Below are 26,120 nucleotides of genomic sequence, written 5' to 3'. Positions count from 1 at the left end.
ATTAAGTACAAGGGGCTGAACAAAAAAATAAATAAATCAGGAAACCCTTCAACCCTGCCCACCTCTGTGCACACAAAAGTCCTTTGCACATGTGTGCCAATCTACCTGGATTCCAGCTGTTGTGCTTGTTTTGCCACAGTGAGAATTCTGTGGTCGTTCTTCACAGATGAAACTCTTCTTTAATTACACCAAAAGCGCATAAAGTGGCTGTACAAGATGCATCTAAATCCAGCCCTTAGTGATGCACAAATTACAAGGCTTCCACAACAAAGGCAGAAGACTGAGCTGTTAATTTATGTAGGCGCTTGAATTGCTAGGGATATTGGCATTAATTACATCTTGAGTGAGTGTGTTCACACTTCACACAAGCTGCTCTGATCGCCATGCTCCTTAGAGGCTCTGCTGTTTAAAATACAAGTTTGAAAAAACCACCCCTATGTTAATCAGAGGGGTTATCTCTGCCCCTGCACACACACCCCAGTCACCCATAAGATATGCCTCATTAGAAACAGGATCATTGAACAAGGTCAACCGTTCTGATGTCTTCAGCAATTTTTATTATTTTTGACAGCACTCTTTGGTATACTAAATGCAAGCAACAGAACAGTATGGCTAATAGAAAAGTATTTCATAAAGAGTCCAATTCCAAAAGGATAAAATTCTCTGACATCAGAGGAGGAGGAGTAACAGTGTGGTGTTGTTGTTTCTTTCTGGTCTAATGACTTGCCAGATGCCAGTGCTCGATTGTGATGATATGGAGAGGGTGCTATTTAATGTTTGAGCCAGGAAATGCAACTGCCTCACAGCTGATATGAGGATTCATAATATAATTGCATTAGGATCTGCAAATGCAGTGCAGCACCCTGGAATCTGATCTGATCAAGGTTGCTATAGAACCGTTTTATTTATATATTTTAGAAATGAGTTACCATAAATCATTATACAAACAGAGCTATGGGAAAGCTAAACAATTGTTACAACTGTATTAATATTAGTACAGGTGTTGCTTTTATTAATCAGAATAAAAGCGGATAGTTTGGTTGTCATGATGTTCGTGTCCTGAATCCCTAGAATCAAAATGTGAAAGCCCAGGATCCAAAATGGTCCCAACAAGTTTTGTGTGCCATGGTGCGGGGAGCATAAAACTGGCATTTGCCCAAGGGGGGGGGGAAGACCCGGCTCAACATGGGAAACAACTTTTGAAGCTGACTTCAGTTTCAAAAATAAACTCCAAATCCCATAGGACAGTTTGGACCCCAGCCAAGATGGAAGATGGAGGCAAGCAAAGCATATGTGCCAATCTACAGAGGGGCTTTTAAACGAGCAAGAGGGTGATTAGTTTGGGCAGCAGACAGAGCTGAGCATTCTTTGCCATTCTGCCTCTGCTCTGAGAAACTGGAATGAGTAAAAAATGGCACATTGGGGGGCCCACACAATTGAAAAAGCAAGCAGGGATGTTATTACTTGAATCGCCTGGAGACTTGCATTCCAGTAAGGAGCTACTTTTAGTAGCCTCCAAATGTTACCAGCTTTTGTAAAAACATTTCTTTTGGCAATCTCTTGGTAAAACATAAACCAAGGCCCAGCTTACGTTTCTCCAGGAAACCAGGAAAGAAGCACTTGTGACTGGGGGAGGGGGGCTTTTTTGCTTTCCTGCTTTTATTATGTGGTGGATGGCCTGTGGATTTCACTGCAGGCTCACTTTATGGAAGTAGTATGAGCCACTCACATTTATTTCTTCCGTTTTTAGTAAGAATCCACCTTTTTGGTAGAAAGCTGGGTTGGGATTTTCAACACTAGGCCAAAGCGTTCAGGAAATGTATATCATGTATATATCATGTTTTCATGAAATAAAGGCACCCTGCAATTTCTGATTTAAAAAATGATTTTACTAGTACATTAAGGGCAAAATCCACTAAGAAATTTTTAGTAAATCTCTCACTTATTTTGGTGGGGAGCTCATAGGAGAAATTACTAGTGAACTCCATATCAGTAAAATAAAATGAGTCTGTCAGGTTCATCCGTCCAATCATTTACTTTCCCACAATTAAACCTTAGGTATCCCATTTAAAGCTCTCATTGGCATGCAGTTCATAACATCTACCAGATATCTGAAATTTTTACATATTGGTTTGGGTCACAGTTATTGTAATGGCAGTCAGGGCCAGTCCTACTGTTAGGAAGAGTGAAACATCTGCCTAAGGCAGCTGGTTTGGAGTGTCATGAAAAGGAAGCAATTTGTTATTTTCATTTATTATTGTATTGTTACTGAAAATGTGAGGTACTGTGGCAATTCCTGTCTCTCTGATCTGACTAGTCTTGACTATAGTGCACCCTGACTGGGATCGGGTTGCCATTTTCTGTACTGCCTCAGGCACAGAAATGTTCACAGGTGTTATGAGTAGGTATGCAATAATTGGATAGGGAAATGTGGATTTATTTCAGCAACGAGGTTAGACACTTTACAGAAAGTTTGAAGTGTCAGTAGAAGAAAAATACGGAATTGAATTAGTTTCCTTATAGGGAAAGGGCAGATATAAGACCTGTTGTATACGTCTCAGTAAAAAGCAAAATGTATTTCAAACTTCCAGTTTTGAGAGAAGTTATAGGACATGTAAACTGAATCCTAATGACAAGTATGTTCATGGTTCTAGGTGAATGCCCAGACAAAGGTGAGAGAGCATGTGGAAAGGGCCCTGTGTAGTCATTCCTGCACTAAGAATGTGTGCTTACTGCTGCACTAAGTGTGTGAACAGCATGAAGATTCCTGGTGAATATGCATATGTTAGAGTGCCATTGTATCTATCCACAAGAATTTAAGGTGTGCTTATGTTTAAGGGAAACCACTAGTGCAGATGCTGCAGTATACTTGCATGCAGAGGTGTGCAGTTGAGACAAGTGTTGTTTCTTTTAGATTGTAAAACATGTATTGTTGTTTTGACGCAAGATGCCTGGATTTGTATTTATGTATTTTGGAAACTAGATCCCTTTCTCATCTGTGGGAGGGTGGAAAATACACATAATCTTCACACTGTGTAGGAAGAGTTCACCATAGCCACCAATATTGTAGTGCAATGTATTGGAAAGATGAGCCAAGTAGGTTCGTATTAGCATTAAGATGTAAACATTCTAACAAAAGAATAGTTAAAGATTATTGTGAAATTCTGTGTTACCAATTACTAGATCATGAATGATTGTCCTACATGTCCAAAAGAGGATGTGCTTGGGAAAGCGCAGAAGATTGAAGATTTTTTAAAAAGAAAAGGGGGGCTTGATTTTTCAAAACACAGCATATTTTCATGCAGCTGTTGGTGCTGTTCTTTTGTATTATCAGAAGTTTACAGACATAAACAAGGGACCCAAAGGAATGCAGGTGTTCATAAAACTAGACTAGTTCCGTGAATTGAAGACTGAAAATTGGAAAAAACTTTTACACCTAACTTTAAGCAACCAAATTTTAAAATGTTGAGCATGACCCTCTTAACAATTAAAGCAAGAGGTATTTTTACCCAAGTGTGTGTGTTTGTGTGTGTGTTAAAATCTGAGTTTTGTGTGCTATCTTTTCTTATGTGTTAATTAACAACAATCAGTTCACTTTTTCATCTTAGAATCTTAATCGTGTCTTGTTCCTTTGAAGCAAGGCCAGCAATTTGGTGTCATTTTCATGCACCCATTCATGAACCTCTTATTAAAATCTGAAATTGTCCACAGTGCTTATAATATACCTGTATCTACATACTTAATGTTAATTGCCTATACAAGCTATCTGGGAAATATATCTCGGTGCAGAGATTTGTAATAAGCGCACTGTGCTTATCCAAGGCCACTGTCCAAAAAACTAAGGGTAGTCACAACGTGTTTGGATTGAAGTTTTTTGGGGGGAATTTCCATTTCACAAATAGCGGTCTCATGAACATGTTTTTTTGACATGGAAAAATCACAGCAAAGTGACTTTTATATTCCATACTTACATGTGATAATTCCTTATGAATATGCCCCTCGTTCCCTATATCCTAGAAAACAATGTTAAAGAGCTGTAGGGTATCGGTTTTCACCATGTTAAAAGGAATTGAGAAGGAATTTTTACAACAGATAAGTTCTTGTGGTGCTTTACAACTACTTTTCTAAAAAATGTAGCATGTGAGGGAACACTTCTTATCAGACTAATATTTTTTATTGGAGAATGAACACAATATATATATATACTTCCTGTGGAATTCAGGTCCATGCAGAAGAAGTTTAAGCAAGTGATGGTAGGAAACGGCCTATAATAAGGCGTGCAAGACCTTTCTGGGAAGGATCAGCAGCAGGTCAAGGTCAGGTCAAAGTCTGAGCAATGAATATCTAGAAAGGAAGATTGGGGCAAAACCAGTCTTGCCTTGCATGGAGCCAGTGTCTTGGACCAGTTGTCTTCCACCAACTGCAGCCTCCAGTCATGGGTCCTTGGCCATGAGAGTGCAATGATATGGTTTTAATCACATTATTTTATCACTGATATGCTTGCCACCCTGCCTATAGTACATTAAAAGAAAAGGAAGTATGAAGAAACCTAAGCTTATGTGTTGTATCCAATACTACTGTTCTGCTTTCAGAACAGAACTGTTCCCCCCTCTCATCCCCCCTACTGTCCCCTGCAAACCCTCAATATTTGTCAACTTCACATTTACCTGTTTCCATTGTAAGATATTTCTAATTTGAGAGTGTGCTATCCGGAATTCCATGACTTCCATATACATTGCTCTCAGTTCCCGGGCCTCATACTCACAATTGAATGTGCTGTTGTTTTCTAAAATCTGCATATTCAGTGGACAATTTCTCAGCTTGAAAAATAAATTTCACTTCATAGAGGAAACAATGATCATGCTCACTGTTCATTCACTCACTCATTTTATTTGTATGCTGCTTTTTCACACACACACACAAAAGCCATGCTCAAAGTGGCTTGCAACAAAGTAAGCAGGGATACATTTCAAACGCTACAAAGTGTTTCGTAACAGCACAGCAAAACAATAGGAACTATTATAACATACCCCAAAAAAATTCAGAGCTATAAATATAACAAGATTACTTGAACAACATGCAGCATCCAAAAGAAAAAATAATTAACAGTTTCACCTTAATCCAAGAAATACCATTCCCATGATGTTCTTCAGTCCCTTCCCTACAGCAGCTTTTTATAGTGGGGAAGCTGGAAACACCCCTCCCATTATGTTCCTGTTGACACTGTTACAGATTTTATAAATTAGACCTGGAAGTTACATATTTATTTTTTGTTTATATTTAAAATATTTTGCTATATTAACTGCTTAGGAACATCAAGTTTCCTCTGAGTTGTCTACCCAGCTGCCTTCAAGGTTGTATATTAACTTTCTGTGTACCTTTTGAGTAGCAATGGTGACTACATCAGTCTTGGGTTTTTACCTAGTGAGCATTTTCCATGGTAACTTCACTTCCCAATCCCACTCGCTCTTTTGCTATTTAGGTACCATTATTTTGCTTTCATTCTTAAAAAGAATAGTTTCCTCATTTTTAGTCAATCAGCTCAGGGTCATCAGTCTGCTGTCTTGTGAATTCTAGACTTTACATTTTATTTTTTTTAAAAAAAGTTCAACCTGCAGCACAAACATTTGCAAATTTGAAGTTGTGATTTCTTTTAATTGTAAAAAAAGTTTTACAAAAACTTACTTTGTACAAGAGAACTTCCTGTTAAAGTGTACTGAGGTCCAGGTTTTAGGTCATTTCAGATGCCTGGTTTATTGAGTGCTACTGAGTGTTGATCCCAATTTGTTTATAGGGAAAACGGACAATGCTAGCTATCTATGCTTTCTGATTTGTTTTTGTCTTTAGGGAGGCTAGATATTGTTGCCTTAAGCAAATGTTACCCCACACTTTCAAGTGCATTTCTCTATCACTTCCCTTATTGGAAAAAGTCACTCTGGCATAAAATGGGTTTGTTGCACGTGGTGCATGGATATTTGAGCAGGTGGGCAGGGATACTTATGAAATGGGGCATAGCCAGGATTTCATCCTGCTTTCGCTTCATTGTGTAGAGCCCCCTCCTTATGCATAGTGTGTGAAAGCGGCTATTATTGTGATACATTTTACCATTGGCTGAGAAGGTCAGCTGCCTAGTCCTAAAATGAGACACTTTGGTCACTACTATGGAAATAGTGATATGGCTGAGAATTAAGCTTACTATTGGCCCAAAGGGCAATTCCAATTTTGCATATGGGAAGAAAAACCTTTTAAGGTTTGTGGCAGATAAACAGGCGGAACACTATTTGAATTAAACGTCAAACAATTAAAATCTTGGAAATGAACATCAGGCTTATTCCAACACACTGTAGTTTCTGGCATTGCTTCCCATTAATACTTGACAAATTCACTTACTGTGTTTTCTTTTGTAATACAGAGTTTGTTTATTTCCTAATCTATTTGACTGTGTACTTCCTAAGACTGCTAGAAAACACATGGTGTGTGGGTTTTTTTGATTTCTGAGAACTCTTGTACACAACAAAAGGGTAAGGAAAAGAGTAAAAAATAAATAAATTTAGTAATATGTTTATTTGTTCTTTTGTTTCTCAAAACTCAGCTTGGAAACCAGAAAGTAACTGCCAATGTGATGGAGGTAAATGCTTCACAGACACACAGACAAACTTCAGCAGAAGCTTCGCCACTGCCTCCTTCACCACCTCCTTCATTGGTATCGATTAACAGACCCTCTCTCTCACCCGACAGTGGCACCCACCCCGTAGCATCATTTATTTTGCCAACACAGGATGATTTTTGGCCGTCACGCTTGTATAGAACCCTGGCCCTTTCACGTTTTTCATACGCATACCCTTTCCTAGCTCCTGACAGTACTATCCACAGGACTGAAACGGCCTCTGTTATGACCGACTCAGCCATGAGTGAGTACTCCTCTCGCCCGGTGAGCGAGTCCTCCACTGCCATTCTAGATGATCTCCAGAGCTGTAACTATGATACTACTGACTGTTCTGAAACACCTTCCCCAACCTTGAGCCAGATGTCTGCTGTGTCAGATGCCACCACCTTAACCACCACTGCTGCCAGAGCTCATGTAATTATCCTTCCTCTTTCCTCCTCCCATTTTGTTCAACCAGGCTGTCAAAGTGGAAAAGAGATAATCCTTGTTCTTGTCCCTTCTTGATGAGCATGCTGGAAATGGCCTACTCAGGTTCCATAACTTTCCTTAATGGGAACATTTCAAACTCGCTACATGTAAATGCAATCTAAATTTGCTGATCAATAATCCCAGTATTCTGGAGGAGTGATGCTTCCTGTGATAGATGTGATGGTAGCTTCCTAGCTTCCTTGGATAATTAGTCAGAAGCCTGAAGTGCTCCTGAATCGCTCGCTACATAACAAGTAGTGTTTGGAATACTCTTCCTCAGGGAAGTATCAGCTCTTAGATAAATATTTATTATCCTCATTTTCCCAGGCCTTAAAAAGGCTGAACATTATTTTATCTGCTGCAATGCTTTTTAATTATATTGTGTTTAATAATTATTGTTTTATTCTGGATTTTAAAAAATACATGACAGTATTATTTTAATTTTTTTAAAATTGTAACATTACTGATAATTAAAGTATTCATAGTTAAGGCTGAGGTGTAATAGTATATTTTACAATACCTGTTTTAATTTTAACCTTCTGTCTAGAAGTTCTGATCCATCAATTTAGAGGCAGGTTGTGGAGACAGGTAGGGTTGTGTGTGGAGGTGTGGTGAACAAGAAGCACAAGTCACCTGTGTTCCTTGTTTCTCCACAACATCCTCTCACCCCATTTGGATCTTTCCTACCTAAGAAATGCACAGGCAGTCTATCGGGGAGCATGGATCCCACCGAAGTGTGAGAATTGTAGAAGTTGTCTTTTGGTTGTAATGGTGGTGCAATGAAACAGGAAACACAAGACACACACAGTTCATGTTGGAACAGTGCCACAGTCAAAGCAGCTCATAGTAGCGAGGGAAAAGTACTTTGCACATTCTTGGAGATGCTGTCTCATTTATCTCTGCTCCTTATGTTCCAGTGCCAAGCATTGGCAGTGCAACAGACTCTTTAGGGATTTGCTCTGGAAAACTCTTGCTCAAATTAAGCCCTGAACAAATCTTGTAATGGTTATTCTTCAGTCTCATTGTGCTAAAAAGGAAGTGACATTTGGAATATAGGCAGAACTATCTTAAGATGTTAGATAAATGCACATGCAGATAGAATGCTCAAACAGAATGTTAGTGCAACTACAAACCTGTCAGAAACTACTGAGCGACCACTATGATGTATGCCTCAAAAATGGATTTTAAGGTGTTTGATTAGTACAGCACTTAACCCAACATTATCTTCCATTAGCAGTGATCACTGACTGCATGAGTTTGCTTCTGATTTTCGCTTTCTCTCCGACTAACATTTCCCCTCTTAAGCATTCTTGTCTTCCAGGAATAAAACTATGGATATTCTGACATTCACTTGCTACAAAATGTATTGTTTCTTTTCTTTTCCAGGAATGCATTTTCTTTATTCTTAAGTCACTTCCCTCCAACTGTTTAAATACACATGTCCTTATGTATAATTCAAAAGTCTAATACATGTGATATATACATACATCAGTTAAAATCAGCAACTTGCTTAGTTAATTTCAAATGAAGCATCCTATAGATACAGGTCACACTCTTAAAACAAGCTGGAATATCCCTAATATTTTATAGGTCACTGTATTACAAGATAATAAAACAGTAGATTCTAAAAGACTTTTCTGAATCATGTATCATGCCGTAAGGGTTAACATGACAAATGTAAATGGAATCTTTGGTATACTTAACCAGAATGCTTGAACTCAGTGGGATTTTAATCCAGGTAAATGGGTACAAGGTTAGAAAGTTTGCATGACTTCAGGCATGGCATGTGACCTCCTTGCTACACGTAAGGTTACAAGTTAACCAGAAGTGCTAAGGAAAAGCAAGTTGGTGTATCACACAAAGTAAGGTTTCTTCATCTATAGCCATTGGTTTCTAAGGCCGCAATCCCACACACACTTACAAATGAGCCAAACCCCACTGAAGTCAATGGGGTTGATTTCTGAGTAGACATGCACTGAAAAAAAGCTTTTCAGTGCTACTCATTATTCTGATTTTATAAAGCAGCATGTTAAGTGGTTTGAAAAACAGCAGCTGTGTGATCTTAATAAATCAAAGCATGCCTCAATATTGGCAGTGACTTATCCCCCCCCCCCAAAAAAAGGCAAGATGTGTGACAGAATTCATTGCCTAGGATGTTAATCACATAACAATGGATAACTTTGGCCATGTATTATATTTTGAGAACATGCTGTGGGTTAAACTTGACCATCACATCTAGTTTGCATCCAGATTCTGGCCACAATATTTGAAGGAGATTTCAGCTCTTCTTGCTGGCATCTTTTTTCTTTGTCTTCAAGTGAATGGCAATAAGATTTAAGCACTTGGAAATGGAAGAGAAAATTGCCTTCAAGAGAAAATTGGAAGTGCAAGTTTTACTGTCTCTTTCATTTTGTACCGCTTTGACCTAAGACTTTCTTGATGCCTTCCCATAATTCCAGCATGCTGTTTTTGTAGGGGGAATAGAACAGGGTTGCATAGGGAACATAATCCTGAACACGGACTGTTATAGCTAAGAATCTGACAGCTGCATCTTTGCTATAGGGATAGCAATTCGTTCTTCACCTTTTGTACATGGATGGTAGGATTTGGACAGTTCTACGATTAATTTACTGGGATGTGATTTTTGCTTTGTTTCTTTTCTACCTCTCAGGCTCAGATAACAGTGAATGGGAACTCTAGTTCAGCAACCAGTCCCATGAGCCACTTTCAAAGGCCTTTTTCCCCTTCAGGATATTCCCCACCAGTCTCACTCAATTCAAGCCTGGTTCTCCTGCAACAGAGCAGAACAATGGGTGAGTTCCCACATAAACAAATAACATACATTTATTTAAAAAAATTAAATGGTGTACACTGAATAATGAAATGTCCCTCTGAATGACACTGCTCCCTTTGTAAACCATGAATCTGGAGAATATTTATCTGATTTCTGCAGGGGATAATGTGTGCAACATAAAAACATTTTCTTAAGCTATGGTGGCAGGGATGTGTGTGTATGTATTGCTTTTATATTGCTGGCAGCAACAGTAGAAGCATCATAGCTTTGCTGGCAGCAGAGGTGCCAACTTGGGCCCCAGACTGTGGGTGCTTAGCACTGTGTGCCACAACGTGAAGCTGTTACGTAGCTCTGTGTGCCACAGCTGCCTTCCGGTGCTGCTTCTGTGCTTCCTCAACGGCGGCAGAGCATGTGCATGTCCACACACGCAGCGGACCCCGACAGAAGCCCTGCAATGGAGGGCGAGACCCTGGCCCAGTCAGTGCTGCAGGCCAGGCACCCACAGTGAAAAGTTCGCAGGTGCCCAGGCACCCTGGAGTTGGTGCCAGTGGCTGTCAGTGACCCAGCCGCCATTTTCTTAACCCCTAAATTACCCAGAATCATTGTCATCCCAGGGCATTTTATGGGGGCATGTGAGGGACACTGCAAAAATATAGGTGCTGCCTCTTGTTATCATCTGAACAATAAGTTCCCAATAATTGAACTCATAATATAGCAGAAATAAATGTTTGCCCCTTATAAAATAGCAGGGAAATGGAAAGGGTGGAATGAGGTGGGTCAAAAAGTAATTTGTTTCTAAAGATTCTAAAAAAAAAAACTAGACACTACACAGCAGGAATCTTCTAGAAAGAAACAGAGCATGTGGTGTGCTATGGAGTTTGAGTCCCTCTGAGCACAGAGGCCCAACTCCAATTCATCCAATATCTAGTATCATGAAACATCTTCCTAATCCTGTGTCAGTTTGCCACATTGAAAGTGCCTAGTCTGATAACGCAGGTGAAGCATGTTAATTAAATGGTTATACAACGCTGTGTTAACATTATCTTTGTAGAATCCGCAGAGACATACTCACAGCATGCTCATTCTGTTGGCGGCAGCAGTACCACCAGCACAATACCAATCTGCAGAACTTCGGAAGAAGAGAAGAAAGTCACAGTCATTAAAGCACCACATTATGCAGGGATTGGCCCAGTCGATGAATCAGGAATCCCAACTGCAATTAGAACGGTAGGAAATGTTGAGTGAGTGTGGCTCTGTGTGTGTGAGTGCATGAACACGTCGTACAATGAATTGATTGTTGGTAATGGCTTTTTCACATTCTTCTAGGCTTATATAATGTGTAATAGAATGTGCATAATCAGGGGACTCATGATTATAATTCTGTGAGTAGTGGGGAAAGGGGGAGGCTGGTGGTGTATAATTGGATAGCCTTGACTTTTTTTTTACTTTTCATTGTAAAGTTGTCAGAAGATCTGCCGCTTTCTCTGTGTTTTGTTTTCCTTTCCTTTCCTTTGCTCCACCTTTCCTTCTTTTGTTTATTTTGCCTTTGAAAAGTTTCCTAAAGTTTGGTGCATTTTGTAACTTTTATCAAGATGTCCTTGCATGCCTAATCCTTCCTTGTATTCATGAGTTAACAGTTATAAGATGAATGAATTAATGTACACACACACACACACACACGGCAATCATTTATTTAACCATTATCACCAGGAAGCCCAGTGCAGAACTAGCTCTCCTTTGCTGAGCGGGTGGAAAAAGCTTTCGGGTCAGCTTTGACAGCTTGCCACTAGTTAGTGCTTGAGTGCTTTCAGGATGCTACACTGAAGTGTTTTGTTTTTAGCTATGCTGAAGCATTCTTTCCACGCTGCTGCCCCGGCATCCCCTTCTGGCCGGTGCAAGCGGCAGCAGTAGCAGCTGCAGCTCTTGTAGGGAAGGAACTGTTTGCCGGTCTGGAGGTGTTCTTGCGGCTGCTGCTGCTGCACTGGCTGAATGAAACGACTAGGGGCCAGGATGAAGGCAGCAGAGCCCTTGCAGGTGAACTCTTTGGGAGGTGCAAGGATATAGCAGCTGTGGGTATACTTTGCCAGCCAAGACCAACATACGGGGATGTGGTGTTGCCAGGAACAGATTCAGTGGAGAGGGGAACAGGGTGGGGTGGGGTGAGAGAGAGAAATGGAACTGATGGAGAAAAAGCGATAGGGAAAGATTTCACTCTAAGTTGTAAGACTGTGGCTTTTAAAAAGAGTAAGGGAGGGGAAAAGCTCAGTGAGTTCTTGCTTCCTTTTACTATGGTTGTGATCTAGCTAAGTCATGTAAAGTGTTTTTTTTAAAAAATGACTAACTCTCACTATAACAATTCTGAAGACATTTCCATCCCATTTAACAGAGGCAGATCCCTCTGTGTGTGTCTTTTTAAAAGAATCACAGACTAATCAAATAGGATGGCTATTGGTTATATAAGAGCATGAATTAAAATCCTCCCAACTGTACTTAATGGGCCTGGCCCATTGCCAGCTATATATTTAAGCCTCCAGATTCTCTTGATCTCTTTAAGATTGGCTATGAAATTCCTACCATTTTTGGATAGCTGTTTCTATATAAAAACATGTTTTTAGCTTGTAGAACTATTATTGCATAAAATGTTATAAGCTGATGTGATTTAAGACATGCACAATGCCGTCCTAGGCATGCTCATTCAGAAGTCCTACTGACCTCAATAGGACCTACTCCCAATTAGGCATGTATAGAATAGCAGCTAGTTTGTTCAGAATGTCATATAAACAAAGAGGCATGTGTTAAGTGACCACAAAAACACAAACTAGATAAGGTGGAATGCTTAATGCTCTGCAGCATCAGACTGTTTAGAGTTACTTTTTTAATTTTTACTGATTGCATATTCATCTTAAGATCCATGCAAAACAGCACAAGTGTTTCGAATGCAATTGAATTGGATCATATATCACTGTACTTGTCCATACATCTTGCTGGGTTCAACAGGGCTTAGTACTGTTGTTGTTCCTGCTGCTGCTGCTGTGTTCTGTAATTTAGTACAGAGAAAAGTGTGCATTATCATGCACATCTTTTTAGGAGGGATGGCAAATAATGAAGTGTATACCACATTTCTGCCAGAGTTACCAATCCAGCTAGTTAGTCTGCAATTCTAGGTACACTTACCAAGGAGTAAGTACTGCTGATCTCAATTGAAGCTTACTTCTTTGTAGCTGTGCACAAGATCACACTGTCAGTCACTGTCTCACTTTCACTGAAGCCAGCAGAGCATATTAGTTATTGTGATTAACTTAAATTTCATATTATGCTTGTCAATTAGAATGGAAATTAGGAGATTTGATTTTTAAAGTAAATTTTGGTAATCAATTTGGCTCTTTTATTGTGTAAATATGCCCTAAATCAGACACCAGTTGTCTAGTTGATATACTTTCTCCTTTTCAAGTGGTTTGCTGAGCTTGCACCTTCGTTGGGAAATTGGTATGCTTGTTAACATTCCAGCAATGTGTCTGAATGAATCACAGAATACCAATGTGCACAGATGTCAGATGTGCCTTTAAAAAGTAGCATTGAAAGCCACCCATAACTGACAATGGTGGATCAGTTTTCTAGCTGTTCAAGTGGATATAATCGCTTCTGTCTTATCTGGAGTCATCTGCAGTTCTCCTTTTCCAGCCCATAACATTTGCACAAGCACCTAACTTCAGCTCCCAGATCCAGTTTGAAAGAAAAATAAAGCTGAGAGTGCTCAGCATATTGTTGACACTGCACTCCATATTGTCTAATGATCCCTCCCAGCAGCTGTATGTGCTTACTATAAAAAAGTATTGTAGATAAGATAACATTTAAGTAGCGGACACTTAACAATTTGAGGATCAAATGCATTGCCCACTAGAAATAATTTGGTTGCAATCCATTAAGTACTTTCAGATTCTGTAGACATTCCTTTTAAAAAAATGATTTACAACAAGAACACACATATGTACACAATATGTTGGAAGGGATGCAGAGATCTTCCCAGCGGATTGTGTGCCTATTTGGCAGAACTCGGTACTCCAACCACAGCGGAAGATTGCTTTGAACACAATTCTCCATCAAGCTGTTCCTTTATTGACATTTAAGATTGCCATTTGTAAAATTGTTTTGCAACAGCCTCGGATTCCTACTGGAGAGTGTCCATGGCATCACTGATGGGGGGAAATGACTTTCCCAATTTTTTATTCTGCCTTTTAATTTTGCATTGGCAGTGTATTCATTGGTCTCTGTTCATTCATTCTAAGCTGAGTACAGATTGGCATAGACCAAGAAGCCGAGCTGTTGGGCAGTGTAGATTGCAGCAAGGAAGCAATTCCTACTCAATGGCATCCAGGAGTGTCAACTTGAATATAATATTGGGGGGGGGGCAGGTAAGCCCCACTCCGTGTAATTGATCACAAGTCATGGTGCGCACACAGACACCATTTGAATGGTAAAGCCCATCAACTTTGCCCCAAATGGACTTCAGCCCCAAGGAGTTGGCTCCTATGGTGGCACCACGGAAGGCATCTTGGCCAAGGGAAACCTATAAACTGGAGATGGGGCTTCCTTCCATATATTTTAAAGGTGGCAGCTGCAGAAGATGCACTTGTGCACACTTCAGATGCAAAATGCCAACTACCAAAAATTGTATAAAACCTATCCTTAGGAAAACCAGAATGTAGAATTTGCTCTTTATTGGAAGGACAGTGTCTATTCAGATATTAAGCTTTTCCTTAGATTTCATTCTGTCCATTTGTAGGAGCATAAATATTGTAAACTTGCTTGTCTCTGTAGTAAAGTGTGAAGTGAGAAATCTAGCTTCTTCATAAAGCAAAGCTCAGCTGCAGTAAAGGGAGGTTTCAGCAGTATAGTAAACATGTCTACTGTATACTGGGCCAGTTTTTGAACAAAGATATCTTTCAGCCAAGAGTTTGGAAATGCATATTTTTGCAGCATGTAATGCCTGCCCATTTAAGAACCCTGGTCACTTTCCAAGAGCTTACAGCAATTAAGCTCACTGTCAGCCTCTGACATAGAAAACCAAATTTTCAACCTTGAGTAAATAGTTCTTCTAGGTAGATCTACAAGGCGCAGCTTAGAAAACTATAGGTGCCCTATAGTGCATTACATCATTGTCATTTTTATTCTCTGTGTTAACGGTTGGTCATTGTACAATACTCTAAGTAAACTGAAAATTAAGATAAATATATCTACATTTATGTTATATGTTTCAGATATTGAGTCATCTTAGAAAGACTCTAATATTTTGGCTATGTGAATTTTTATATTTCATTTCTTTAAAAAATTCCATCTCATATATGAGAATGTGTATTGTGTCATTTCTTTAGTTTTTGGCAGAGGACTCATAAAAATGTATTCCAAGTATAGTTACAGTTACTCAATTATTTTAATGTAATACATGATAGTTTTCTGCATATTGAGCAAGATAGACAAGCAAACTTTGCAGCATTCAGTAAGCTGCAATGTACTAAAATAATGGGAACCAAAAATTTGTGCAAGTCAATCATTTCAGATTTAGAAGCACCATTTGTATGTAGAGGTCTTTGGAAAGTATATGTAGAACACCGAATGTGAAATATTAGGATATGATGTGCAGATAATAGAGGGATACATGACTTCAGATCAAAATAGAATTGTGTTGTCTGACATTTTATCAAGATCACAGGATTATGCATTACAGGGAAGGAATGAGTGTACAAATTTGTTATCTTTGCAGCTTGCATGCATCACTGTTTAAGGTGGTTTTGCAACTGGCTTTTGGTGTGCATTCATTTTTTTACTGGCACTACTCTGTATTTTTAGAAGTTGTGATCCTTTAGGTTGCCATGAATGACCATGCAAAAAGCATCCTTGTGCACCAGAAATGCAGCCCGAGTTTCTCATCCACTTGTTCCCCAAAATGGGCAGTTTTGTAGCCAGCTTGCACTGTATGTTTTCTTAAAGCTGTGTTTGTAGGTGGCAGACTTCAAGATTAGCTGTTTTTCTTGTAAATAGGTCTTATTTTGCTTCACCCATGCTACTTGTACAGACAGATGATGAATTTTAAGGAATAGAAAAGGTTTACTGTCAGTTGAACATAGTGGACATAAAAAAATGTATGAATGCTACTGTTAACATAATTGATGTCATTTCTTGTTGTCTTATGATTTTCCCCCACTGACCCATTGAATATTTAAATGCTGTCACCCAATTTATGAGCAACCCAATTTCTCTTTCCAAAATAAACTTAACTTTTGCCAGTGCATGGTATGAGTGTTTGCAAAAGGTGCTTGTTAAACACTTGCTTGTAGGACTGCAGAACTCAGGTCAGCTAGAACCCCAGATATAAGGGCTCATTCAAACCTTATCAAAATAGAGAGGTTAATGCCCTCATCCCACACAGGTCTTTCTGCAGTTTTCCCCATGGAAACTTCCACAGAAAAACCATTAATATTTGAAGTTCGTCAAAGTTACCAACATGTCCCTTAGATGCATTGACAGTGAAGGAATTCTGGCAAGTGATAAATAACACCCCACCTCTTCAGCAGCCAGTAACACGGTGCTAAGATGGGGAGAAGCACAATGTGATGCTAAGCACTATGGAAAGATAAAGAATTGAATGCAGTATTGCCACACATGCACTTATACCAATGGCAAACTAGAATCCACTATTGTGTCCAGTTTCAACATTGGTTCTAAGCATTGCCCGTTTCCCTACCTTTTAAGCTGATGGATTTAAGATTATTTTCTTCCATATTGTTTTCAGTGGAACAAAATAAGCTTACATCCATGCACAGCTTAGTTGTCTGCCTAGCATTTACAAGATTCCCAGGATTTGGTAATAAGAATTTTTAAAATACCCTAAACTGTATCCAATTATAATGCTTTTTTTTAAAAAAAAAAAGAGTAAATGGTGAGTATATTGGCTGTGCCTACAAAGAGAATAAAAGATTCTTGCTGTCAATGGATTTGACTACCACTACAAAGGATCTTATCTAGAAAAGAATCGAGCTGCAAGAAGTTTTGTGTAGCTACTGGATTGTGTGTGTTTTACTTTTAACCAACAATCCATTATAATTGCTTCACGGTCAACCTTCTGATTATTTGTACGACAAAGAGGCCTTTCATTTATGTGTGAATAACTAAATCCGGTCCATCCGGATTTGTTTGACTTAAGCAGTGTTGGAATACTGTAGCTAGCTTTTCTGTTTTTTAAGTGGGCTTTTGCCCAGAGAAAATTAGAAGCCTGTTTGCACAAAGCATTGCTTGATTATGGATTGTTACAAAGGCTAAACAGAATGTAGGGCAAAGAGGAGACTCTCCACTGAGAAGAATAAATGCCTCCGTTAGCTGTGCATTTCCTCATTGATCATCACTCCACGGCATTTATTTCTTCAAACCTCTCAAACAATTCTTGCATCTCTTCCTTTTTTTTACATCATTGCTACAGTCTGATTTTATAATTGTGGTGCTTAATTCTTTAACATCAAAGGAATATGTCCAGCAATTGAATACATTTCAGTGCAACTGAAACTGCATGCATTGGTGGATAACGCTAATGCTTAATTTAATTACTTGCCTTTGTAGTAATGATGAATCTTCATGTAGTGCATTCCCACCATCCCTCCTTTATTTAGCCCCAATAAACGTGGCTTTTCCTCCATGTGCTTAGTCTGTGTGTGGAGAGATGGCAGGACTATTCCTGTTGACCATTGGAGCACCCCACTGGCCCTTCCCTCAGCACATGCATGTTCAAAGCTGATGCATCCCCAGATGATCAGGGCTCCCTGTAGCACCAGGCTGATAATCACATAAGCACCCATTTTAACTTGATATATGTTGAGATAGGAGCAGTCACCCAGTCCTGCACTTCCCCCTACCCCTCTCAATGTAATCACATGAAATAGCACCTACAAAGACCTGTTGTGCTAGATCATTTGTATTATGTTAGCCCTTCTTGCTGAAAACAAAGGAAAGGACTAATGCTTCACAAAGACAGTTATCTATAAAGATGGGTTATCCCCCCCCTCCAGCTGATCCTGAAAGTACTTGAGGAACTTACTGGTTTTCCAGTTGGAACACTTGGTAAGGCTTGGTTTGGCCATTACTGCTCCCCATTCTCCCAAGACAAGAAACCTTTCCTTGGATAAGCATGGGTGAGCCGAGTTGCTTTCTCAACAACCCATGGAGTAGTTTACTGTTCAGAACCTGAAACATGGATATTTGGATCCTTTCCAACCTTGTTTACACTTCTGCCAAAGGGGAAATGTAACTCTGCTGGTCCTCTTGGCAGTCATCGTCTTCATCAACCATAGTTTCCTTCTCAGGTCATCTGGCCAGAGTGAGACCTGAGGATGCAGTGCTATGGTAGTGCCAGTCCTTTCCAAAGGGATGAGCACAAAAAGCAGCACTGGGGGACTTCACTCTATGGCCTTTGGCCTGTGAGGTGCCACAAGAATCCATTCGGTCCCACATTGACATGAAGCCCTGGGGAGAAATCAAATGGAGGTTAGAGTTAAAATGCCATTGGTGTGCTGATGACCTCTCATTGTAGGGAGTCTGTAGAAATCCTGAACAAAGGTTTGGAGTCAGTTTGGGGATGAATGAAGGCAAATGAGTTGAACATAAAGGTCCTGTAAGTCCTGTAAATCTGCTGATCTGGATAGAGCTATATGGCTAATGCTGGATAGGATTGTACTCCCACCCACCCACCCCTACACAACCAGGTGCACAGTTTAGAGGTTATCCTGGACTCAGCTCAAGGTTGGCTATGTTATGCTCCCAGTCAATTGAATATTCAAGCAACTCAGCTTCAAATGTTCATTCCATCCCTAGTTTTCTAGTCCATTATTTTCCACAAAATTATTTCTTTGGAGTGGTTCTGAAGTTTATCCAATCCAGTGCCTTGAAGTACTGAGATATCAATCATATCCAAACATTCCTAATGAAGGAGACATTAAATAGTACTGCAAAAGGCAGAGCTATATCATCTATGACCCATTAGGCCAAAAACAACCTGAGAGCTGGTCTTGCTCCTTATATGCTGGTGCAGTCATTGCAGTCACCAGAAGCATGTCTTATGGAATCATGTCCCCAGTAATGGTGACATGGGCCTGGACTTTTAGTATGGAACTCCCTTCAGGTGGCTAACAGACAAGTACTTTTGAGATTTTGGTGCCTATTGGAGAGGTTTTTATTCCAGTAGGCATGCAGAGAAGGAGAATCCCCACCTGGTCATTATCAACTCTGGAGCAATTTAATGATGATTTAATAGGCTTACATATTGAATTGAGATTTTATTATTGTTTGTTCCTTGCTTTTGAGGTTCTTTTCTTCAAATAAAGTGATTTTAAAAATCACTTTATTATTATTTTTTTATTAATACACCCATCAGTTAAGTATGAGGACCCATCAAAGGGGTAAACGACCCTCCTAGTTACCTCCATTGTACATTAATTCAACCTTTTGTGTTACTAATTTAAACTTTGTTGTTGTTTTCTTGCTAATTGTTTAAACTTTGTCATTTTTAGACAGTTGACAGGCCGAAGGATTGGTATAAGACGATGTTCAAGCAAATACACATGGTTCACAAGCCTGGTATGTCCAACTTCCTCTCCTTGCTGTATTTTCATACATCTTGCTGTTTTGCTGTCAGATAATAATATATGCCAGTGGTCATTCAATAATAAAATACCAAGGTCCAGTGGGCACTTTAAGCCAAATAAGTATATTCAATACAGCTGGTGCATTTTTCTGTGGGGAAAACTTAAGGAATTTTCTAACAGAAATTAACATTTTTAAGAAGTACAGAAAAATAAGAGAGGTTACAATGAGTGTGTTAGGGAAACAAAGTAGCTCAGGGTTTTGTGTTCATCCCTTAGAATTAGCTTGGGAAGATTTTCATTGCTGTAATCCTGCCAAGGCAACAAATCAAATAAAGAGCTCTTCCTTTTTTTCTTTCTTTTATAAATTCAACAAAGTTAATGACAAAATGATCCTAGCCTAGGTATGGAATCATTTGGTTCTCCTCTTGGTTTAGTTATTGTAAAAGGATTCGCTTTGCGTAGTAAGTACTAAGAATAACATTTAATCCAAGAATAAAAGACAGTGACTGGTCCAGGGTCATGAAGCGAGTTTCATGGCTGAGCAGGGAACTGATCAAATAACAGTTAATTTATTGATTAACCAAGCAAACCTGGAGGAGCAAAGGGGAGAGGGAGCTAAATGATGGACGTGGCAGCCAAAATGGAAGCTGAGGGGAGCACTTTTGCTGGGCTTTTCAGCGCAGTGGATCACTATATTTTGTATCCACGCCCTCCCTGCCATCACCAAAAGCACTGGAGAAATTAGCTTCATCTGCTCCAGGTAAGCATAGATAAAGAGCCTAAATTCAGTCCCTCACAGGGAAACAAAACATCTTTGGATCCAGTAGATCCATAGTTGATTTTGTTCCATTCTCATAATGCTCCACACTCTGGGGCCATAGGTTTGCTATCACAAGCAAGAACACCAAATGGGGGGTAGCTTTCTATCCACCAAGCTTTCTGAGGGTACAGCAGGGAGCCTCCACAATCTTAGTCTATCCATCTCCACTAGCAAAGGACAGATACCTAGGCCTTTTCCTAATTACACCCCCTCTGCAAACAGGCAATACCAGGAGGTCAGGACTGCCCTCTTAATCTACATATACATTACAATGGCACCATCTTCAAAAAAAGCCTTTCCGGGTGTGTGTGAAAGGTGATGCTGCCACCTGTTGCATTTGTAAATTCCTGTTTTAAAAATAATTAACATAAAACCCCCACTGCCAATTTATCAGGGCCATATTTAAGTTAATTAAATATTTGTTGTAGATTAACTAATGAATGAGCTAAATATTCCATACCTAACTGGAAGGGCCATAGCTCAGGGATAGAGCATACTGCTGTATTTGCATCTCAAGTGACAGAACAGCTATATGCGATCCAGGATTGGTAGCATATGAGATAGACTCCTGAAGTATAAAGGTGGCTACAATTTGCTTGCTTGTTTGTTTTACAGTATTTGGGATGGTAGAGCTGCCTTGCTGTTCTAAGCGGACCAGTGTTACACCACTATAACATTTATCTTTCTTTTTGTAGATGATGACACAGACATGTATAATACTGCCTATGCATATAATACTGGTAGGAATTATTCCTTCCCTTCATGAGTCTGTTCTCGTTAATTTTGGCGATTACCTAACCTTGTAGGCCCATCCTTCTTGTGCTTGTGTAACTGCAGTTTTTATTGTTGTGTTGTGGGATCTCAGTGTATTGTTGTCATTTCGTTATTTTCCTGACACCTGAATGATTGCGTGTGAATTCTTTTTCCAGCCAAATAACCCAAAATGTATTTTCAATGGTGACCTTCCAGTGCTTTGATTTTGTACTAATTTGGACAGATTCTGGCTTTGGGAACAGTTTCAAAGCAGAGCTTGATTACTAGCATAACCTCCATCAACATGCATTGGGGATGATAACGGTAGTAGCTGAGTAGAATACTGCATTGTATGCATAAAACATGGGAACATGCATGCATAAAACATGGGAACAATCCAAAGTCATATATTTTTGTGTCTCATTAATTTTAATGAGTTAACAATGAAATAAATGAAATAAATTCTGCTCAGGGCTAAACTATACATTATGCTAAAGGAGCAGGTGGGCAATTATTATATGAAGAAGGGAGGTTTACCCCACCCACCCACCCATACTGTCACATTTGGAACAAAAATTGCCTGCTTTCTGGCCATGTGGCTAGGAAGCATAGGTAAAGCCCCCTGCACCTGTAATTAATTAAATCCAGAGCTGTATCTGCATGCTCTTCATTAAGTGTAATGTGTAGTTTGGCTCTCTGTTTCGTTTAATTTTCACTAGATCATCCCCTTTACCATGGGACAAAACATGAATCCAAAACTCAAGCTTCCACACTGTGCATTCCATTAATGCTGTCTGCACGTTGCTTTTGCAACTGCTGGAAATTAAACTGAAATTGTCAATATAACAATAGAAAGTGACAGAACAGCGGTCGAAGGCTGCAAATTTCTGTAAAAATGTACATCAAGCCAAATAATTGTGAAAATATATCAGATGTACTTATTGATTAGAAAAGCCCTTTAAAAATGTGTTATACATATTTGCAAAAATATGCAAAATGGTAATGCACCATAGGAAAAAATGCATTTTTAAAAATGCAACTTCCAATTTAAGTTCACATCACAATCTGCATAGATTCAATCTTCACTTGCAAAAAAATTACATCTATGTGATCTGCTTGGGTGACTGTCCAGAACTAATGCTGATAAATATTATATTACTAACCAGAAATGCATTGTTACAAAATTAACAAAGGCATGCTTAAATTCAAGCATGTGTGTATTTCTTTTTCAGTTTTCTGCTAGCAAGCAACCACCAAGATAACAATGGCAGCCAGCAGTAAATTATCCCAACTGTGGCTATGCCTCAAGGCATTTCCAGATTTTAGAGAAATGTGAACAGAACCCTTTATCCATGTATCAAGTCCACCTAAGGCAGGATAAACCACTTGCTTTGGACTGCAGAAATAGGGGTCCTGTCAAGTCATTGATATGGCCCTATACCTAGGTGGTGTGCTGCATTTCACTTGATGGTTTACAAGTTGTGCAAGCCATGAATCAATACGGGGCTTCTGGTACCAAAAACACTTTTTTTAAATTGAACAATTGCCCAGAGGCACCCTTTTTATTAACTTTTAGGAGTATGTTGTTTGCCTCAACTTGATCTACTCTTTTGAACCTGGCTCCAGTTGATAGAGCTCAGGGTTCTAGTAAAAATCAAAGTAGATCCCTCAAGCCTGAAGTCTGCCCACTCCAGTCAAGACCTGTTGTTGAATTTAGTGGGCTTTACTTCCAATAAATGTGTTTAGGGACTGAAATGTTTGTCATTACATACCCTTCTTCTTAAAGATAGGTCCACAAGTATCCTCTGTGTTGGGTATATGATGTGGAATCCAAGGTGACGGCGTACAAGTGGATGACTCTTTTGTTCTCATCCTGGGAGCCCTGGTCTTTGGAAATCTGCCCTTCTTGCTGCAGCTTTCCACACTACATGCTAGTCTGTTCTAGAGGATGCCCCAGTCTCTAGGAGCCGATGTTTAGGGGCACAGGTTGCTGCAGAGGAAAAGAAGAAGCAGGAAAATTCCATTCTGTAAACTCTATTCCATTCATGGAACTGAGGATATAAGCCAAGAAGAACTACCATTAAATTCACATTAATTTTTTCAAAACCCATAATTGAATGTGGCATATATGTATCATATCAAGTGATCTTAATAGTTATATTTTGGCTTTTTTCTGTTTTGTCATTTTATTAGGTAACTTCAGCCCATCCTTTTCTGCTCAAGCACACCCTGCTGCAAGAACACAGACATACAGACCGCTGACGAAAAGTACTTCTGACAATGGCACGGAGGCCTTTAAGGTCTCGTCCCCTGTACCTCCACCACCCCCAGTACCACCAATTCGCCCACGGCAACGATCTGCACCAGAGAAGTAAGCCTTGCAGCCATTTTGCAGCAGTCAATCTAGAAGCAGCAAATTCCATGAGGCATAATGTGAGAGGCATTATTTCAGGCTCTTTTAATGTGTAAAGCACGGAAGAAGTATTTTTATACTTGCTGCAAATGCTTTTACATAGAGTGTGCCTTGCTTCACCATAAATAACTTAACAATCTAAACTGCTCCACTCACACCACAAAGAGCTCATAACCCACCTACTCTCAGTAGCCAGAAACATCATAACCAGACACTGGAGAGACCTGTCAGGAGTAAGCATGGACCAAGGGTATCAAATAGTATGGGAAGCAGTCTTATTGGAAAAACTAACCAATATACTTAAACTCACACAGGGACAAATAGAAGACGATGCCTTCACCTCGGTATGGCTCGCCTTTATCACATGCACAGCCCAACAAGACAACAAGAATCCCCCGACCGCATACGAATCAATCTGGCTTTGTTGTTGTTTAGTTGTTTAGTCGTGTCCAACTCTTCGTGACCCCATGGACCAGAGCACGCCAGGCACTCCTGTCTTCCACTACCTCCCGCAGTTTGGTCAACCATCTCGTCCTCTGTCGTCCCCTTCTCCTTGTGCCTTCCATCTTTCCCAACATCAGGGTCTTTTCCAGGGAGTCTTCTCTTCTCATGAGGTGGCCAAACTATTGGAGCCTCAGCTTCACGATCTGTCCTTCCAGTGAGCACTCAGGGCTGATTTCCTTAAGAATGGATAGGTTTGATCTTCTTGCAGTCCATGGGACTCTCAAGAGTCTCCTCCAGCACCATAATTCAAAAGCATCAATTATTCGGTGATCAGCCTTCTTTATGGTCCAGCTCTCACTTCCATACATCACTACTGGAAAAACCATAGCTTTTACTATATGGACCTTTGTTGGCAAGGTGATGTCTCTACTTTTTAAGATGCTGTCTAGGTTTGTCATTGCTTTTTCAATCTGGCTAGCCTGACCTGATTCAAAAATACACACTCACACATAAAAACAATTCTCACTACAGCCAGCCAAAGACAACCAGCCACACCCTACGCCACACCCAACCTCTCTCACCACCAAGGAAATACAAGTGAATAGTAAGAGAACCCATACAAGTAACACTGACACAACCCCTCACACACACTAAGTAGAATAACCACCCCACTCGCCACTCCCCCTCTTTTTTCTTTTTCTTCTTCTTCTTCCTAATTGTTTAAACCAATTCATAAACCAAGAATTTACACAATAACCACTAATAATGAAACATATGTTGTAGATACTTTTCCACATTTATTATGCTATTTTTGTGATACACAAACGACATGAGGAAACTTGGTGTACTTGTTTGTATAACATTTTTCATGTTTATAAAAGCTGGTTAAAAAAAAAATCTAAACTGCTGCATTGCCTCTTGACTTTCAAATACCATAATGTCACTAATTATGCTATTGCGAAACACGGTTTTCCTTTCTATGAAATCTCTGCTTTTAGTGTCAGTTTTATTGTGATTTTACAAATGGCACATGGAGAAAGTAGGCTTGCAGTACCCACAATACATTTTTTTAAATATATGAATAGAGCTTGGTGGGAAAGATAATTTAATTCAGTTGTCAAATTTTATTTTCTCTTAGAAATGAGTGGGACCCTCCTGACAGAAAAGTAGACACACGCAAATTCCGTTCAGAACCAAGGAGTATTTTTGAATACGAGCCAGGGAAGTCTTCTATCCTCGAACACGAGAGACCGGTAAGTGAAGTCAGTTTGTATTTAAACACGACAAATAGTTTAATGAGTTCATTTCTAGTCATAAAAGCTGACATAGTTTTAACGGATATCATTATATGCTTTGAAAAGAAATGAAAAGCACTGAACTCTTTTTAAAGAGATTTGTTGTGATGGTTGAAGAGTTCACATTTTGTGGCTGAAATGTCACAATTTTGGTTTGCTTGCCACATTGGACTACTTTGGATTTTTTTAAATGTTGGACTCAATCTGAAAAATCTTCTTGTTTAACTTGTCACATAGGTAAGCAGTCTTATAAGCCCCTAGTTGCAGAATGAATGTGGGGAGTTTGTCAGCTTTGTAGCAATTTTACCAGCACATGTATAACATGAAAGTTGTTACACATGGGGGGGGGGGAATCCTTGTTCCTAGGCACTCCAGAAAAAATAAATCCACAAATGTGTTTTCATTATTTATGCTTAATGAGGTCTTCACAAATGATGGCTCAATGCACACTAACTTGTGGCTAAATGTCTCTGTTGCATTTTTTAAGCTAGGGTTCATATAAAATTATTTAAAAGCATGTTTAATAAGGCTGATACTTGCAAAATCACCACTAATGTTCCCAGTAACTGTATGGCATACGTATTCTGCTCATTGATTTTTATTGCATATGTGTAGCCTTGGGGGAAGTGTGCTTTGCTCAAACGTACTAAAACACAATACTGTCCTTGCAAAAGTAACATCTTTTATACCTTTAGTGGACACAAAGGCAATATCTTTCTTCATTACCCAGGTGGTGGTCTAGCTCAGCTGGCTTTAACCAGACCAGTACAATTTATGTTGCCTAACTTGGATGCAGCAATTGTCTTTAAATACTCAGCATTTTTAGGGTTGATCTTT

At 39.5% G+C, this 26,120-nt stretch overlaps 1 protein-coding gene and 1 long non-coding RNA gene across 49 annotated transcripts in view; one reads left to right on the top strand and one right to left on the bottom strand.

The window, feature by feature from the left end:
- SORBS2 (sorbin and SH3 domain containing 2) overlaps positions 1-26,120 on the top strand; it is a gene marked incomplete at its 3' end in the record, with an annotated part of 177,085 nt that overhangs the window by 105,990 nt on the left and 44,975 nt on the right. For 29 of the 41 annotated variants that reach the window (XR_014223452.1, XR_014223453.1, XR_014223454.1 and 26 more), the window contains 7 exons: positions 6,593-7,081; positions 9,807-9,948; positions 10,981-11,156; positions 19,484-19,550; positions 21,074-21,118; positions 23,325-23,502; positions 25,127-25,241. Coding sequence is in view for 20 of the 41 variants with exons in the window: in XM_082237837.1 (XP_082093963.1) it covers positions 6,593-7,081; positions 9,807-9,948; positions 10,981-11,156; positions 19,484-19,550; positions 21,074-21,118; positions 23,325-23,502; positions 25,127-25,241 (1,212 nt within the window). The remainder of the gene's footprint in view (positions 1-6,592; positions 7,082-9,806; positions 9,949-10,980; positions 11,157-19,483; positions 19,551-21,073; positions 21,119-23,324; positions 23,503-25,126; positions 25,242-26,120) is intronic. The other 12 variants (XM_082237853.1, XM_082237854.1, XM_082237850.1 and 9 more) reach the window with 4 other exon arrangements.
- Positions 9,312-26,120, bottom strand: part of LOC309540779 — a 104,109-nt gene continuing 87,300 nt past the window's right edge. For 7 of the 8 annotated variants that reach the window (XR_014223476.1, XR_014223477.1, XR_014223478.1 and 4 more), the window contains 4 exons: positions 22,904-23,121; positions 18,016-18,440; positions 11,002-11,142; positions 9,312-9,926 (listed from right to left, as the gene is read on the bottom strand). This is a non-coding gene — a long non-coding RNA (uncharacterized lncRNA). The remainder of the gene's footprint in view (positions 9,927-11,001; positions 11,143-18,015; positions 18,441-22,903; positions 23,122-26,120) is intronic. The other variant, XR_014223483.1, reaches the window with a different exon arrangement.

The sequence above is a fragment of the Podarcis vaucheri genome (assembly GCF_965113315.1).
Source record: "Podarcis vaucheri genome assembly, chromosome: 9".
In the NCBI taxonomy this organism is placed as follows: Eukaryota; Metazoa; Chordata; class Lepidosauria; order Squamata; family Lacertidae; genus Podarcis; species Podarcis vaucheri.
This window is presented reverse-complemented; position numbering and strand designations above follow the sequence as displayed.